The 17,838-nt window shown below is 44.8% G+C and overlaps 1 protein-coding gene across 3 annotated transcripts in view; it reads left to right on the plus strand.

Annotated features, from left to right (window-relative positions):
• syt12 (synaptotagmin XII) overlaps positions 1 to 17,838 on the plus strand; it is a 262,160-nt gene that overhangs the window by 212,896 nt on the left and 31,426 nt on the right. For all 3 annotated transcript variants that reach the window (XM_072273117.1, XM_072273118.1, XM_072273116.1), the window contains exon 4: positions 7,407 to 7,799. In XM_072273117.1, the coding sequence (XP_072129218.1) occupies positions 7,407 to 7,799 (393 nt within the window). The remainder of the gene's footprint in view (positions 1 to 7,406; positions 7,800 to 17,838) is intronic.

A 17,838-nucleotide genomic window follows, 5' to 3' on the forward strand; every position in this document is an offset into this window, starting at 1 on the left:
TACTGTCCATAGCTGAATTGCATATCCAAAATGTGACTCTAGATACAGGAGTGATGGTACATAAGGTGACTTACAGAAAATAATAAAGTTGTGGTGGTGGGGGGGGTTCTGTGGAGAGGTGGGTTAGTGGGTGGAGTAGTTGATCAAAAGTAACTGTTTTTGAATCTGGTGATCCTGGCGTAGATACTACGTAGCCTTCTCCATGGTGAGAATGGGACAAGCAGTCCATGAGCAAGGTGGGTGTGATCCTTCATGATTTTACTGGCTCCTTTCTGCATACATCATATTCCAATTAATTGGACTATCCGTTCATCAGGGCAGCCACTTATTAGGGATAACCCTTAAAGAACAAAAGCGAATAGGAAAATAGCCGGGATTCCTTTCATTTATTTGGGGTAATATGTCACTTAACTGGGACAGGAGACCGTTGACGAGGAGGTTCTAACTAGTGTCAGTCGTGTGGCCATTAGACACTACACCGTACTTAGAGTACACAGTTTTTAGATAGCATCACTTGCTTGTTTGTGTCCAAACTAATAAACAGTAAGATGATTCGGAGCTGTTTTGGTCACTGTGGTTCAAGCACTCAGGCTTGGAGATGCCAGAAACAGCCAGGAGTAAAAATGAAACCATTTCACTACTCCAACAAGTTAGAAACTGCGAAGAATTTGAAGGTATTGACAATCATCTTGAACGTTACAATCAAAATGAAGATTTGGAGGATTGTAAAGCATTGTATAAAAGCAAGCCATTATCTTCACTATGTGTCTGCGCTGATTTTATTCATCTATAGTCAATCAGAAGAACATGCCAGTGCACACTGGGTGAAATCCTCCATCGATAATTATTAAGATCTAATAAACAGTCTTATAGTATTGCAGTAGTTTTGGTAGTATTCTTATTTATTTTGTATTTCATTTAAATACATAATTTGTTACTCAGCTAGACATTAGTTTGTCTTTTTTATACCTTTTTAACTACTTCCATGGAACTTCAGCTAATTAGGGCAGCCCTATAATTGGGCCAGAGGTTTCTGGTACCAATGTGTCCCAATTAACTGGAATCCACTATACATATGTCCTTGATGGTGGGTAGGTTGCTGCATTGATGTGTTGCGCAGTTTTGACAAACCATTATAGAGCCTTCCCGTCCATCATAGTACAGCTTCCATACCATGCAGTGATGCAGCATGTTAGGATGCTCTCCACTGTGCATCTGTAGAATGACGTGAGTATAGATGTGCATAGTTTAGCTCTCTTCAGCCTCCTCAGAAAGTAGAGGCATTGGTGAGCTTTCCTGATTGCGTACAGTGTGTTCCGGGACAATGACAGGTTGCGTGAGATGTGCATTCCCAGGGGTGTGAAGGAAAAGGAAAGATACGTTGCATCCAGAGTTTCTCCGGTTAGCGGACGATTTGCCTCTCTGACGTAGTGGGGAACTGCGTACGAGGCAAGTTACAGCAGTGGTTTGCCATTGCCTTCTGCCGGGTGAGTTTCCAAAGAGATCGTAACCCAGCACGGATGCAAAGCGTGCAGGGGAGCCAGCTGGATTTGAACTCTGGACCTTTCATCCCAAAGTCCGACGCTAATGCCGCTATGCCACCACGGGCTTGAAACCACTCGCAATTTCCACTGCTGTGCCACCGACATAAAGCAGGGTGTGAGTGGTGCGAGTTTTCCTTGAGTGGATAACCATTAAAAAGGAAATGTTGAATGAACTAGGGCTTTTCTCTTTGAAGAGAAGGAGAATGAGATGACTTGATAGAGGTGTATAAGATGATAAGAGGCGATGGATAGCCAGCGCATATTTCCCTAGGCATAAATGGCTAATACAAGAGGGCATAACTTCATGGTGATTGTAGGAAAATATAGGAGGGATGTCAGATGTAGGAGTTTTACACAGAGAGTGATGTATGCATGGAATGTGTTGCCAGGGATGGTGGCAGAAGCAGATACATAAGAGACATTTAAGAGACTCTTAGATAGGCATATGGATGAAAGACAAATGGAGGACTTTGCGGGGATGGGGGTGAAGTCTTAGAATGAGCTGGAGTAAGTTAAGAGTTCAACACTAAAGGGCCTGTACTGTGCTGCACTATTCTATATTTTTTTCCAAAGATTCAGCAGTGAATTCAATTTAAAAATGATCAAGAGGCTTAATAGTAGATAAAGACTCCTCTGGTGAAGAACACTCAAAAAGAGATTTGGGGTTGTGGGGATGGTTGCAGAGATAACAGAGCTGAGGAAGTCTGTGGCCACATCAGCAACATTTCTTCATACAAAGGCTAGTGGGAGTCCTAGACACTGGGTCATTTCACAGTTATTTATGTGCTAAGATGATGCCTGATTTATGGTTTTGTTCATCTGAATAGTGCAAACCTGGTCCATGAAAATGCCTTACTCACTAACCTCCTCACACCTCCCTGGTGGGCACCAGCTATCCAAATTCAGTATGTGTGACTCTCTTCACAATCAGACAGATCACACTTTGGATAAAAATTTCTGTCGTTTACTGAAATATTTTCTATCATTTTTTTCCCTTTGAGCTGAAGTTACTGAAGCACCTTCAATTACTCCAAAAGACTGCGGTTTGGTAAAATACTGAAAGGCTTTTATTCGCTGTACAATACAACCTCCACAGTGAGTGTCTGCCCCCGGACTGAGGGGGAGGGGCAAGGCGAACACCTTTATACAGGACTCTGTGGGAGGAGCCACAGGGGCAGTCAGCAGAGGGGTGTGTCCAGACAGGTAACCGAGTTACAACATATATACATGGTTTACCACATTTACCCCTCCTTTTTTTAAAAAAGAGTCCCGTGGGGTGAAGTGACTGACAATATTTACAAGTATATTTACAGGTTAAGTCTATCAGGCAGTCGAGTCCGTCGCTGTGATCTACGTAGCACCGGCGGTGATTGCACCGGCGATGGCGGTTGTGCTGGCTCCGGTCTGACTTCAGGTGCCAGCACGTTAGGCGTTGGTAATCCCTCGTGCGTGTGCGTCGCGCCTGGTATGGGAGTGTCGTGTGGTATCTGTATAGGGTTTGGGGTGCACGGTGGCTCGTAGGTACATATACTGGTGGGTACGGGGTCAATAGTCACCACGGAGTGTTCAGGGTAGGGGCCCGGAGCTCCTGCGGGCGCCAGGTCACGGATGGAGACCGTGTCCTCCCGCCCATCAGGTAAAACCACATAGGCATACTGGGGGTTCGCATGAAGTAAGTGAACCCTCTCGACTATCGGGGAGCATTTATTGCTCCTTGCATGTTTCCGGAGCAGCACTGGTCCCGGGGACGTCAGCCAAGTTGGTAGGGTGGTTCCAGTGGTCGATTTTCTGGGAAAAGGAAAGAGCCGCTCATGAGGGGTGGCATTGGCGGCTGTGCATAACAGGGAGCGGATGGAGTGGAGTGCCTCGGGAAGAGTGTGGCTTTCCACACTGTGCCATTCTCCTTCTCTACCTGTCCATTCCCCCGGGGATTATTGCTCGTGGTCCTACTGGTTGCAATTCCCCTAGCCAGTAGATATTGGCGCAGCTCGTCACTCATAAACGAGGACCCTCTGTCACTGTGGATATAGCATGGGTATCCGAACAGAGTGAAGAGCTTGCGCAGGGCTTTTATAACTGACGTGGTAGTGGTGTCGGGGCAGGGGATGGCGAAGGGGAACCGCGAGTACTCGTCAATTATGTTAAGAAAGTACACGTTGCGGTCGGTGGAGGGAAGGGGGCCCTTAAAGTCAACACTCAGTCGCTCAAAGGGGCGGGTGGCCTTGATTAGTTGTGCCTTTTCGGGTCGGTAGAAGTGCGGTTTGCACTCTGCGCAGACTTGGCAGTCCCTGGTCATCATCCTGATCTCTTCAAGGGAGTAAGGCAGGTTCCGGGCTTTCACGAAGTGGAAAAGCCGGGTGACTCCCAGGTGGCAAAGGTCTACATGTAGGGCGTATAGCCGGTCGATCTGCACGCTGGCGCATGTTCCCCAGGATAGGGCATCGGAGGGCTCGTTGAGCTCCGAGGCCTGTACATGATGTCATAGTTGTAGGTGGAGAGTTCGATTCTCAACCTCAGAATTTTATCATTTTTGATTTTGCTCCGCTGCTGATTATTAAACATGAATGCGACTGAGAGCTGGTCAGTTAGCAGGGTGAACCTTTTGCCGGCAAGATAGTGCCTCCAGTGCCTTATAGCTTCCACTATGGCCTGGGCCTCTTTCTCTACCGCAGAGTGCCGAATTTCAGGGCCTTGAAGGGTACGGGAGAAGAACGCCACTGGTCTTCCTGCCTGGTTGAGGGTAGCAGCCAGCGCAAAGTCGGAGGCGTCACTCTCTACTTGGAAGAGAATGGCCTCATCCACCGCATGCATTGCTGCTTTGGCAATGTCCCCTTTTATGCGGTTGAAGGCCGTGTGGTCCTCGGCAGAGAGGGGGAATGTGGTGGACTTGACCAGGGGGCGGGCCTTGTCTGCATAGTTAGAGACCCATTGGGCGTAATATGAAAAGAAGCCCAGGCACCTTTTGAGGGCTCTGAGGGTATTGGGAAGAGGGAGTTCCAACAAGGGGCGCATACGGTCGGGGTCAGGGCCAATGACTCCATTCTCCACGACACACCCAAGGATAGCAAGTCGGGTGGTCCCAAATACACACTTGTCTTTGTTATAGGTGAGGTTGAAAGATTTGGCCGCTTGGAGAAATTTTTGGAGGTTGTTGTCGTGATCCTGCTGGTCGTGACGGCAGATGGTGATGTTATCCAGATATGGGAACGTGGCCTTCAGTTGGCACTGGTCCACCATCCGGTCCATTGCCCTCTGGAAGACAGATACACCATTCGTGACGCCAAAGTGGACGCGCAGGAATTGATAAAGCCTGTCATCCGCCTCGAAGGCAGTGTAAGGGCGGTCCTCCCGGCGGATGGGGAGCTGATGGTAAGCGGATTTTAGGTCTATGGTCGAGTACACCTTATACTGTGCTATCTGATTGACCATATCCGCGATGCAGGGTAGAGGGTACGCGTCGAGCTGCGTGAACCTATTGATGGTCTGGCTATAGTCCATGACCATCCTATTCTTCTCCCTGTTCCGAACAACGACCACCTGCGCCCTCCAAGGACTTGTGCTTGCCTCAATGATCCCCTCCCTGAGCAGCCGCTGCACCTCCGACTTAATGAAAGCTCTGTCCCCCGCGCTGTACCTCCTGCTTTTAGTTGCCACAGGTTTACAGTCGGGGGTCAGGTTGGTGAACAGTGGTGGGGGAGGGATCCTGAGGGTGGAGAGGCCGCAAGTGGTGTCGGTAGTGTGGCAGTTGGCATGATGTTGGGTGGGATGTGCGGGTCGGTGTGTGTGTGTGTGTGTGTGTGGTCAGTAGCGGGGTACGTGACATATCTCTACAAAACAGGGGATTTATGACAGTAATTGGCGGGAGGGGCCCATCATACTTCATTATCATGCTTTTCAGGTGGCTCTGGAAGTCCAACCCCAACAGCACAGGGGCACACAGTTGAGGCAAGACCAGTAACGTAAAGTCCCGATATTCTGTGCCCTGCACCACTAGTGTCGCTACACAACCCCCTCCGGATGTCTGTTGTATGCGACCTGGAGGCCATGGTGACCCTCCGACTTACCGGCCATATCACGAGTCCGCAATGCTGCACCGTGGCCGGGTGGATAAAACTCTCCGTGCTGCCTGTGTCAAACAGGCAGCTTGTCCTGTGCCCCTCCACCAGGATGTCCATCATTGACCTTGTGAGCTGGTGGGGAGCGCTTTGGTCGAGGGTCACGGAAGCCAGGGTGGGGTCGCTGTCTTAGTCCGGCGTGGTGAGGTGCCCTGTGAGCACCCGTTGGTCGTAGGCGGTGGGAGGTGGCGCCGACCAAGATGGCCGCCCCCATGTCTCACACGTGGTGGTGGCATGCAGGGAAGATGGCGGCAGGCAAGATGGCGACCCCCACGTCTCACACATGGTGGCAGTGTGCAGGGAAGGTGGCGGCAGGGAAGATGGCGGCCCCCATGTCTTGCACGTGGTGGCAGTGTGCAGGGAAGATGGCGACCCCCACGTCTCGCACGCGGCGCTGCTCGATCCCACTCGTGGTTTTGACTTACAGACCTTGGCGAAGTGGCCCTTCTTTCCACAGCTGGAGCAGGTAGCTTGTCAGGCCGGGCAGCGTTTCCGGGGGTGCTTCTCCAGTCCGCAGAAGTAGCACTTCGCGGACTCACGACTGGCGGCAGCCGAGGTCGATTCGCCGGCGAGTTGCGGGGTCTGCAGCACCCACAAGGCCATCGGGGGATCGCGTGCCTGGAGAGCCTCGGAGTTACGCAGAGCGGCCTCCAACGTATCAGCCAGCTCGATCGCCGAACTTAGGGTAAGATCGGCTTTTTCCAACAGCCGCTGGCGCACATACACTGACCTGGTCCCCGTGACGAAGGCGTCTCTCACTAGGAGTTCTGCATGCTGCGCCGCCGTCAGCTCCTGGCAATTGCAGACCCGCACGAGTGTCTGTAGGGCCCGGACAAACTCAGCACTCGATTCCCCGGACCGTTGTTGCCATGTCGCTAAACGGTGCCGAGCATAGACGCTGTTTATCGGCCGCAGGTATTGTCTTTTGAGTGCGTTCATTGCGCTGTTGTAGTTCGGCTGGTCTCTGATCAGCGAATAGACCCGTGGACTGACCCTGGAGAGTAGAACTCTGCGCTTCGCTACGGGGTCGGTCGCTTTAATCTCCTCTAGATACGCTTTGAAGCAGGCCAGCCAGAGTTCAAAAGCGTTTCCAGCGTCAGGCATTTGCGGATGGAGGTCTAATTTTTCTGGTCTCAGGGCCTGTTCCATGTTTTAAAATGTACAGCGAATAAAATTGAAGCACCTTCAATTACTCCAAAAGACTGAGGTTTGGTAAAAATACTGAAAGGCTTTTATTCGCTGTACAATACGACCTCCACAGTGAGTGTCTGCCCCCGGACTGAGGGGGAGGGGCAAGACGAACACCTTTATACAGGACTCTGTGGGAGGAGCCACAGGGGCAGTCAGCAGAGGGGTGTGTCCAGACAGGTAACCCAGTTACAACATATATACATGGTTTACCACAGTTACAAAAGAGTGTTTGTGCAAAGGGTGAAAGGGACTACCATTTACAAAATTAGTCTGATGGAGCTAACATTCAGACATGCAAGGGATTAATCCATTTAAAATGTATTTGATGCTGAGCCTTTATCTACAGTGAACACCATTGTTGCAAAGGCACATTGCTTCAGCAGTCAACGACTCACTGCTGTTAGTTATGGCTTTGGAATGCTGCAATCTGATCCATTAAGCCAACATCAGGATGTGCAGTCTGACGTGGATAAAAATTGCTTACCTTGAACCATAAATAGAAGCATGCCTCAGCACTGTTGCTGACTGACTCTTTTATTTTTCCTTCTTTCCTCAGAGAACAGCAGCTTCAAGTTATAAAAAGCCAACAGAGAAAAATTTCCCCAGCCAGCACTCAAGCCTCAGGATAGATGAAGCCTATGAAAGCATCAATGAGCTTGGGACTCTGGAGCTAATGACAAGGGATGTAGAGATGACATCTTATGGATCCATGAAGAAATCTGTGTCTACGGACTCTCTGAGTTCCATATCTTCGATTGGTAACAACTTTGGCCATGATTTCACTGTCGGCCAGATTGAGATGTACTTGGAGTACGACGTGAACTCAAACACCATGCATGTCACTCTGGTGCAAGGGAAGGATTTGCTAGAAAAAGAAGATGCCAATTTTGAATCTTGCTTCGTGCGCATCAGTTTGTTGCCAGATGAACAGATTGTCGGAATTTCTCGGGTAAGCTGGTTGAATTTCTATTTTTATGTTTGGATATACAGACTTGAGGTGCCAGTGGATAGTGTTGAGAGCAATGGAAGCTATATATGTTTTGTGTGTGTATGTATATGTGTATATAAATATATACATTCACTAATGCCTAGATTTCTTAAGGTTGTCATAGCTGGGAGTTGGGGGATGGCGTTAGTGGGGATAAACTCCCACTACCTAATAAATGCTTCCAACGGTATGAACCTCAAATAGCCTCTGACAACCATCTAGCTCCTGGCCTCCACATGTGACTTAGTGATGAAGCCCAGTGAAACCATTTCCATTCACAGGAGAAGGGGCAAAGACAATTTATTGGTGCTTAAAAACGAGTCACTCCAGGCAGACGGAGCATATCAGTCATGGCAGCTCATCTAGGAGAAGAAAAACTCTGATCCCAAACTTCTGTTGTGTACTAGCTTACATATCTACTCATGGTGCTGCACCAACAATAGACGCAACATCCATGGTCAACACTAATTGACAAAGGGCCTCCAAATTCATGTCCGAGATGGGCAGATCTTGGTCTATAAGCAGTCAAGAATTAAGGGGAATAGGCAGAAAAGTAGAGATTTCTGCCTGGCAGAAATGAGAAATGCACAAACTGTGAACCAGGTGGTTAATTCATTAGTGCTTGGCCACATCATTGTACAAAATCAAAATTAAAAGTGGAATGAAATCCTGTGGAGTGCATCAAGATGGCGGTTTGGGAAAGGATTCCTAGATACCCAGGTAGAAGCAGCAACCCTGAAATAATATAAAGAACTATATCCAGGGGTGTCTCTGGATCGATGAGTTAAAATTACTTGGATAGCTTCACTGATCTTTGAATAGAAGAGGAGAAAAAAATGGAGAGACAGAGGTCAGATGAACAAAAGCAGAATGAACACAGCAGCCAGTATTGAAGAAAGCAGCAAAGAAAGAACAAACCATATACTGTATGTTTGATCTCAGTATGAGAAACACTACACAAATCCACATGAGTCTGAGAAAAAGATAAACATCAAGGCATCAAGGTATGGGGTTGAATGGGATCTGGGATCAGTCATGATGAAATGGCAGAGAAGGCTTGATGGGCTGAATGGCCTATCTCTTATGGCCTTATAAGTTATGGATGAATTGAGTGCTAGGACAGGGATGATGTAATAATCCTTTGGATTTAATAATGATCTGATGATAAATCAATCATTTGCAATATTAACTATTTCTCAGTTTGTTGCATGACCCAGTAAATACTTACAACATTTTATTTCAGATTTCTGAAATTCACAGTATGTTGCTTTTGAAGCTTTTGTGTTTTCATGCCACTATTTTAAAGTATCAGTTCTGAAGAATTCCTCAGAATAATACTAGTTTCAATTATACCGGTGCGTAAGAAGAATGTGGTAACTTGCTTCAATGACTATCGTCCTGTCGCACTTGTGATGAAGTGATGAGAGGTTGGTGATGAAACATATCTGCTCCTGCCTGAGAAGCAACTTAGATCTGCTCCAATTTACCTACCAGAGCAATAGATGCTATCTCATTGGTTGGAACATCTGGACAGCAAATATGAATACATCAGGATGTTCTATGTCAACTACAGCTCAGCATTCAATACCATCATCCTCTCAAAACTAATCCATGAGTTTCAAGACCTTGGCCTCAATACCTCATTGTTCAATTAAATCCTTAATTTCCTTACTTGCAGACCCCAGTCAGTTTGAAATGGCAACACCATCTCCTCCACAATCACCGTCAGCACAGGTGCACCACAAGGCTGTGTGCTTACACCCCTGCTCTACTCAATTTCACACCTATGACTGTCTGGATAAGCACAACTCCAATGCCATATTCAAGTTTGCTGACAAATCAGCATATAGAAGAAGGGAGTTTGAAAATCTGGCTGAGTGGTGCCATAACATCAACCACTTACTCAATGTCATCACGACCAAGGAGCTGATTATTGACTACAGGAGGAAGAAACCAGAGGTCCATTAGCCAGGCCTTATTGGAAGATCATAAGGGTCATCAACTTTAAATTCCTCAGTGTTATCATTTTAGAGGAGCTGTCCTGGGCCCAGAATGTGAGTACAATTACAAAGAAAGCACAACTCCTACTTCCTTAGGAGTTTGCATAGATTTGACCTGCATCTAAAACTTTGACAAACTTTTATAGATGTGTCGTGGAGAGTGTATTGACTGGCTCCATCCAAGAAGGGTATGGAAACACCAGTGTCTTTGAATAGAAAAATCCTTAAAAAAGTAGTGAGTACAGCCTAATCTACCATAGGTAAAGCCCTCCCCACCCTGGCTCACTTCTACACGAAGCATTGTCGCAGGAAAGTAACATCCATCGTCAGGGACCCCCACCACCCAGGTCATGCTCTCTTCTTGCTGCTGCCATCAGGAAGAAGGTACAGGTGCCTCAGGATTCCCACCATCAGGTTCAGGAACAGTTATTATCCTTCAACTATCAGACTCTTGAACCAAAGGAGATAATTTTCCTCAACTTCACTCACCCTATCATTGAGATGTTCACACAGCCTATGGACTCATGTACATGGACTCTTCATCTCATGCTCCTGATGTTTATTGCTTATTTATTTTTTTTATATTTATGGTTTGTTGTCCATTGCTCACTAGTTGAACACCCAAGTTGGTGAAGTCCTTCATTGGTTCTATTATGGTTATTATTCTGCTCTGGATTCATTGTGTATGCCCACAAGAAAATGAATCTCAGGGTTCTATATGGTGACATAAAATGTATGTACTTTGATAATAAATTACTTTGAACTTTGAACTTTGATGTAGTAGGGTCTTAGTTTTGGAGATGGTCTGAGCCAGACACAAAATGAATTTAGATGCCTATCGCTATGTTCTGATGCCACAAAAAGAATTGCAAAAGGCCATATTGTCTTTGCTTCTGTCAAAACCCTCCATCTGACCCCACCCCAAACCTTCATGAAATCTCCAGGAAGAGACAGAAAGGAAATAATGAGGCTAGTTTAGCAACATTAGTGTTAGATTTTAATTAGAAATGAAGCTAACAGTTGGTGGTATCAGAATTCGAGTCTACATTGGAGTTTGCAGGCAAAGTGTGAATGCTCACACACTTGAACATTGTCATCAGTGCAAGAAGAATCTATGGCAAACAAGGGTTTTAATCATTGATTAACACCATGATACAAATTCCAAATTAGTTGTCTGATAGATATAGCACTGAATATTTTTTAAGTGGGAATGTATTCTTGGTGTCAATTAACTCCTATTTAATTGGCAGGTTAAGTGTGTCTATTTTCCATTCAGCTATTGCAAGATACAACATGCATAATTTCTTCTAATATGCAGGACTATGTATGCGTTTCACATAAAAATTGATTCTCCTCAAAGGAATATTCCTTTTTAATTGCCAATGAGGGCATCTCCATTTTATCAAGTTGATGAGGCCCCTGATGCCAAGTCACACCCAGACGTAGGCTTCTAGCTATTAAACAAAATGTTATGGATGCAGGAAATTCTCCTCAGTAATATGTGGTAAATGACAGTCCATGGAAAGGATCCTTCTCTTTGTAATTAGTGGAGTGGTCATGCTGTGCTTGAAGGAAATCGCTATTCAATGTAATAAAACGGAAATTGGAAGTGCATTAGGCTGTATGCTAGATTGAAGACTGCTATGTAATAGGATATCTTAGTTAGTGTGATGTTTTCCAAATGAATAATAACTTAGAGTGGCAAGAACCCTGAGGAACAGAATAGTCTATTGTGAATATCAGTGGAAGTGGTAACCAAGTGTTGTGCTTTGCAGCTTTACAGCCCAAATCTTTGCGATGTCAATGCCAATTATTATTGAGTCTATTTCTTCAGAATGGAGAATCCTGGATTCCACTACAAGACAGGGAAGAAGTCAAGGGAAAATACTGCAAAACTCAGCTGGTCAATTTGTAATGTGCTGCCTGACATGCTGAGAGTTTCCAGCATTTTCTTTTCTTATTTGAGATTTCCAACATCTACAGTTTTCAGTTTTTTAGGAAACGTGGCACAATAGATTGAAAATGAAATCACACTCTTGCCCAGCATCGTGCATTAAGTCATCACAATACTGCACCGCTATCTACTCAACTGCATGTCGTAATAGTGAACCTGTTCAACTGCATCATTTTCCTCGGATGAATGTGAACACAAGGTATGACTATTTGACCCAATGCTGCTCAGCTGAACAATAGCCTGATTCCTATTTTGGATTGAGTGATATATAAAGGAAATACTTCTAAAGGCATTCAAGGAAGCAGGCTGGTACAACTGGATTCAGAATGAAATAGAATGAATTAACGTACGTCCAGTTAATCTCTTGTGCAATACTGAAACTGGTGATCTCCATTATGTAAACACAATCACAAAGAAAGTCATTTAAAACTGGCTGAGGTGTGTGCAAAATCATGTCTGAGTACCAATGAAATATTTGCAGCTTGAACAAAAATATAATTATAATGGGCTTCCGGTGATATTTTGCGATGCCCAAGAAAATTTATAAATCCAAACTATTGGTGGGGATGTGGTCCCCTTCTAGATCTCTCTTATATTTGATAAAGTGTAATAAAGGGAAAATAGCATTTTACAGTAATTAACTATCACCAAATGAAAGCATGAGAGAAAGGCTTGCACCATTATTTAAAACATTCAGGATGTTTGTAATTTTCATAATTAGATTCCTGTTAAATAATGTTTGTGATTCCATTAAAACCTAAAGAGCAGGGTTTTAATAACATTGGGTATAAGCAGGATGCATTGTTTTGGTAACAGAGTGATATGAAGACTGTATTGCCCTCATAGTGCATATCTACACTGCTATGCAGTGAGTTAAACACTTCTCAAAAATCACCTGAGACAGAAACGCCCTTCAGGGTTCTTAATAAGAATTCTTACTTGTGAAACTGCAGGAAGTTAAGTAAAATATGTATTAAGTTCAATACAGAATCGTTGCACACCTGAATATACCAATGCTGTTGAATATTCTCACAATCAGTGTTAAACAAGGTAATACACATGCACAATACTCCATAAATATGCTGTGTAAGCAGAAGAAAATTCATGGTGCAATGATATCTTAATAGTGATAAATGATAAACATATTTCCTTCAAAGTATATCTATTAGAAGTTATTAATATTACCAAAATCTTATGACTCACAAATATTGCTGTTTCAAGGGACAAATAAAGATTTAAAGCTCAAGTTCAAGTTTAATTATTATTCAACCTTACATGAATATAGTCAAACAAAACAGCATTCCTCTGGGGCCAAGGTGAAAAACAGATTATCAACAACAAATAGCACAAATAGAAGATATGGTTACGATTTCAGAAAAACATGTAGTCACAAAGAAGAAAAAAAAAACACGCAGTAATATAGCCCAAGTCCCTGACTGGCATGACTGTGGAATCAATGGTAAGTTGTCCTGGTTCAGCTTGTTATTCCACCGAGCGAACATTAGAGGTCAGCTCTGGGTGAACACTAGAGGGCAGCACTGACGGGAGAGGACAGCCCACCACCCAAGTACAGTTCCAGTGCATTCCGTAGGAGCTCCCCCTCGGCATCTCTTCTGGTTGGCTGCATCTGGCAACCGCGTGGCTCGCGGCCTAGTGCTCACCACAACTGAGGTCATGCAGCTTCCCCGCCATCGGTCTTGCCAATGAACCAGTGAACTGGACTTGTGGTATTCTACATTACCAACGCCCAACAGGGTCTTGCAATCACAATAAAAACATCCAAGACATTCACTTACACTGTGCTCCGTCCAATGGTACACAACGATTCCAGGTGACAACACAACAATAGGGCGCAATAAGTCCAGCTCGATTGCTATCGAGCAACTTACTGATGGGATAGTCCTGCAGTATTTGAGATCGCTAGTATACAGCAGTGACTTGCGATTGTTAAAAGGACATACAAGATGAACAAAGACACCTTTGATTGGGCCGGAGTGGCTACTTTGTTTGAGTGTGCCACCATGTTGGATCAGGAGTGGATGGAGATGAATGTCTTCCCAACATGTGTTTCATCTGAATCAAAATTGACCCACAGAACTAACTCACAGAGAAAATGATATATAAAAAAACAGCTGATGTACAGGAAGTGAGGTTCACACAAAATAAACTATACCTCTAGAGGCCAGAACAGTCCCCACCTGGCACCCATAGGATGTCAAACTGAAACTAAACGTCAAATGTACATTTCATTAAGTCTTTGGCACTCTCAGAGACTGGTCTTAGAAACAGTCTTACTACACAGTCTTCAGCCATTCACACTTTGAAAGTGCCAGACCTGATGATATTTCTGGTGGGGATCAGGAAGAAACGCTGGGCCAGTTAACCATGAGGAGAGGGTGATCTGATTCGCCGGGTGCCCTCTTGCAACACGCTCTCTCAGGTTGAGATCAGTAGGAACCTAGTTCCATTCGCTCTCTTGTGTTGATCGCCCCATAAGCTGGACTCTATTAAGTACATAAACATAGAACCTCTTTGTTTCATTATGTATATAACCGAGCACAACCTTGGTGTCAGTAAAAATCTTTATATCATCTAATTCTGTGTCCACCTCCTCAGTTATTATTTCTGCCATCTCAACTGCTAGAACAGCTGTATTGAGTTCAAGACTTGGTATGCTGAGATCTGGTTCGGGAGCAAGCTTTGCCTTGCCCAGGATGAATTCAACTTCACTATATCTAACAGCACCTGTGACCTTCAGGTATGCAACAGCAGCAATAGCTTTAGCTGATGCATCACAGAATATAAACTTGCTGATAATTCAACCATTGTTGGCAGAAACTCAGATGGCAACGGGAGGACGCACAGGAGCAAGGTACACCAGCTAGTTAAGTGGTGTCGTAGCAACAACCTTGTATTCAACGTTAATGAGACCAAAGATCTGATTGTGGACTTCAGAAAGGGTAGAATGAGGAAATACGAATCAATCCTCATAGAGGAATCAGAAGTGGAGAGAGTGAGCAATTTCAAGTTCATGGGTGTCAATATCTCTGAGGACATAACCTGGTTGCACCATAATGCTGCAGCTATAAAGAAGGAAAGACAGCAGCTATATTCCATCAGGAGATTGAGGATATTTGCTTTGTCGCCTAAAACACTCGAAAACTTCCACAGATATACCATGGAGAACATTCTGACTGGCTGCAACACCATCTGGAATGGGGGAGGGGGGCCCGGGGGGGCTACTGCACAGGATCAAAGTAAGTTGCAGAAAGTTGGAAAATCAGTCAGCTCCATCATGGATACTAGCTCTGTAGTATCCAAGACATCTTCAAGGAGCAGTGACTCAGGAAGGTGACATCCATCATTAAGGACCCCCGCCACACAGGACATGCCCTCTTCTCATTGTTCCCATCAGGTAGGAGGTACAGAAGCCTGAAGGCACACACTCAGTGATTCAGGAACAGCTTCTTCCCCTCTGCCATCCGATTTCTGAATGGACATTGAATCCACGAACACTACCTCGCTACGTTGTTTTAAAATTTATTTTCTGTTTTTGCAAGACTAATTTTAACTTAACTATTTAATACACATATACAATTTTTACTTACTGTTATTCAGTTTTTTTCCTATATGTATCGTGTATCGCATAGTACTACTGCCGCAAAGTTAACACATTTCATGACAACTGCTGGTGATATTAAACCTGATTATGATTCTGATATAAAGACTTCTTTTTATCCTCTTTGAGAGCCTTTAAGATCCTGAAGTGAAGAACACCTTTGCTGCCAATGCTCATGTTTCTCCCACCCACAGTATTCTAGGTCAACTCTCTTAACATGAAGCGTCTATGAGCGCGAAGCGCAGAATCAAATATCGCTGTGATGATTGTACACTCTAGTATCAATTGTTTGGCGACAATAAAGTATAAAGTAAAGTCCTTGGATACCAACTGGAGCAGCAAATCCAAAAGGGCCAAATAGACTGTTGATGGTTGATAGCACGCTACCATGTGTGAAGAGTCTTTTGGTATCAGCGAACCGGAAAATAAGGGTGTTGGTAACAAGGTCGTATCCAAGGCCCAGACTGCACTGAATAGGAGGAAGGTCCAGTCCAAGTTCAAGATTCTGTAGACCTTTAGCCAGAACTTCAAATGGGAAACATTTCATTACCTCAGCACTGCTGGAGGTGATCTTATGTAGTCTGAGATTAGACTATGCCAACACGTCTTGCACTGCTTTCAGCATGCTGACTGCACTAGAAAATGATTATAAGACCATCACCAACATAGAAATATCTTTCTATTTACTGCCGTGCTTCAGCCCCGAATTCCTTCTCTCCCTCAATAACTGTCCACTTAAGGCCATTGATTGTCACAGCTGGCAGGGGACAGTTGAACTCTCATGCAGTACTCCAGGGTCTCATTATCCATTGGTGGTCACAAAACCTTAAGAGCCTGAGGTAGTCCTGATGATCCTCTCTCACTAGGAAACTGCAACATTTGTCTGCCATGACTGCATCAGACTCAGTTCTGGAGCTCATAAGGACCCCAAGCAGAGGGTTTATGAGGTCTGGACCCCACAAGAGCGCATTGTTCAGTGATATGCCTTTGAACTTCACACTTAAATCGAAGACAATTCATATTTGCCCATGCTTCTGGGGGTGATTATCATCGAAGTTGGGCAAATACAAGTTCTTTAGTTGGGATTAGGTGAAGGAGCTAATTCAGCATGATTGTTCCTGAAGATTCTCTCTATGAACTCGAAGTAATGATCTTTCATTTCTGTTTTCCTTCTTAATGTATGAATGAGGGACTTGAGTCGACTAGGGACCTGCTCTCTGTTGCTTGATAGGAGTTGTCATCGAGACCGGAAAGGAAGGGGAGCTACCCAACTGTTCGACTCGTCTTTGCTAAACTCTTTGTTCATGATTTGATGTAAGGTGTCAGCTTATAATCATCTTCCGAGTGACAGAAGACCAACTTGCATAAAGCAAAGGTTGAGCAAGGTAAGTACGTCAGCGTGCATGGTTTGCTTACCAGCAATCTTCTCTTTCATATAGATTCTACTCTCACAGGGTCTGAAATGATGTGGGCACCTTAGTCCTAACTGTGCTGACAGTGGACTGATGAGCTCCACTGATGCAGATTTCACCCACTATGATCCAACCCAGGTCCTTTTGTTGGGCATAAGGCGAATTGTGCTAACGAATGCACTGCTCACATAACTTATGTGCACGGATGGTGCCTTTGCCAAACAGCAGGAAAATCTCAGCAGAAGATTCAAGTGGGGGGAGCTTCTCAGCTATGGCCTTAAGATGTGACGGACTACATGCAACTTCAGAGCTGGAATTCCATCCCTGTAGTTGGGAATATGGTTGCATTGTTGGTTGCCAAGGGTAAGCAGACCTCCCTTCCTATTGACTCCACAACAAATCCATTGGTTCTTCTTCAGCAACTTCTGATGTTCCAGAACATGTCTTTAGAGAGCACGGGGAAGTAGATCTTTGAGTACTGAATGTGTCAAGGAATGTTGATTTTACCAGTTACACATTGTTCCGATCATCAAATATCATAAATGTCTTTATTCTTTGCTCAGGATGTCCTTACGGATAGATGTTGACGGGACATATTTTAGAGAAGGATTTGCTTTAGAGGACTTTCCTGCATATCTCTGTGCATGACGAAGTAGCTACATCTGATGGATGCTGAGTTGGCTGCCTGCTGTTCTCTGCTGTGGGTGTACTGGAACCATTAGTAGCCCATGGTGATATGAAGTGCTGAAATGTGCTGGTCAATGTTGCATACAGTGCAGTGCATATGATAGCTTTACAGTCTTTTGCCTGGTGTGCTGTTGAAGCACACCATTTGAAACATATTGAGTGCTTTTTAGAAAGTGTCTCTGGTCTGAGAGCGGTTTTTCTCTGAATCCTCTGTATTTCCTTAGGGGGTGAGGTTTCCTATGAACAGGGCAATGCCTATCAGGGTTCATGTTGGAGTTTTCTACTTCAGTTTTGCTGACCAAGATAGGGGTTTTAGTTTTCCATGCTC

The sequence above is a fragment of the Mobula birostris genome, chromosome 11 (genome assembly GCF_030028105.1).
Source record: "Mobula birostris isolate sMobBir1 chromosome 11, sMobBir1.hap1, whole genome shotgun sequence".
Lineage (NCBI taxonomy): Eukaryota > Metazoa > Chordata > Chondrichthyes > Myliobatiformes > Myliobatidae > Mobula > Mobula birostris.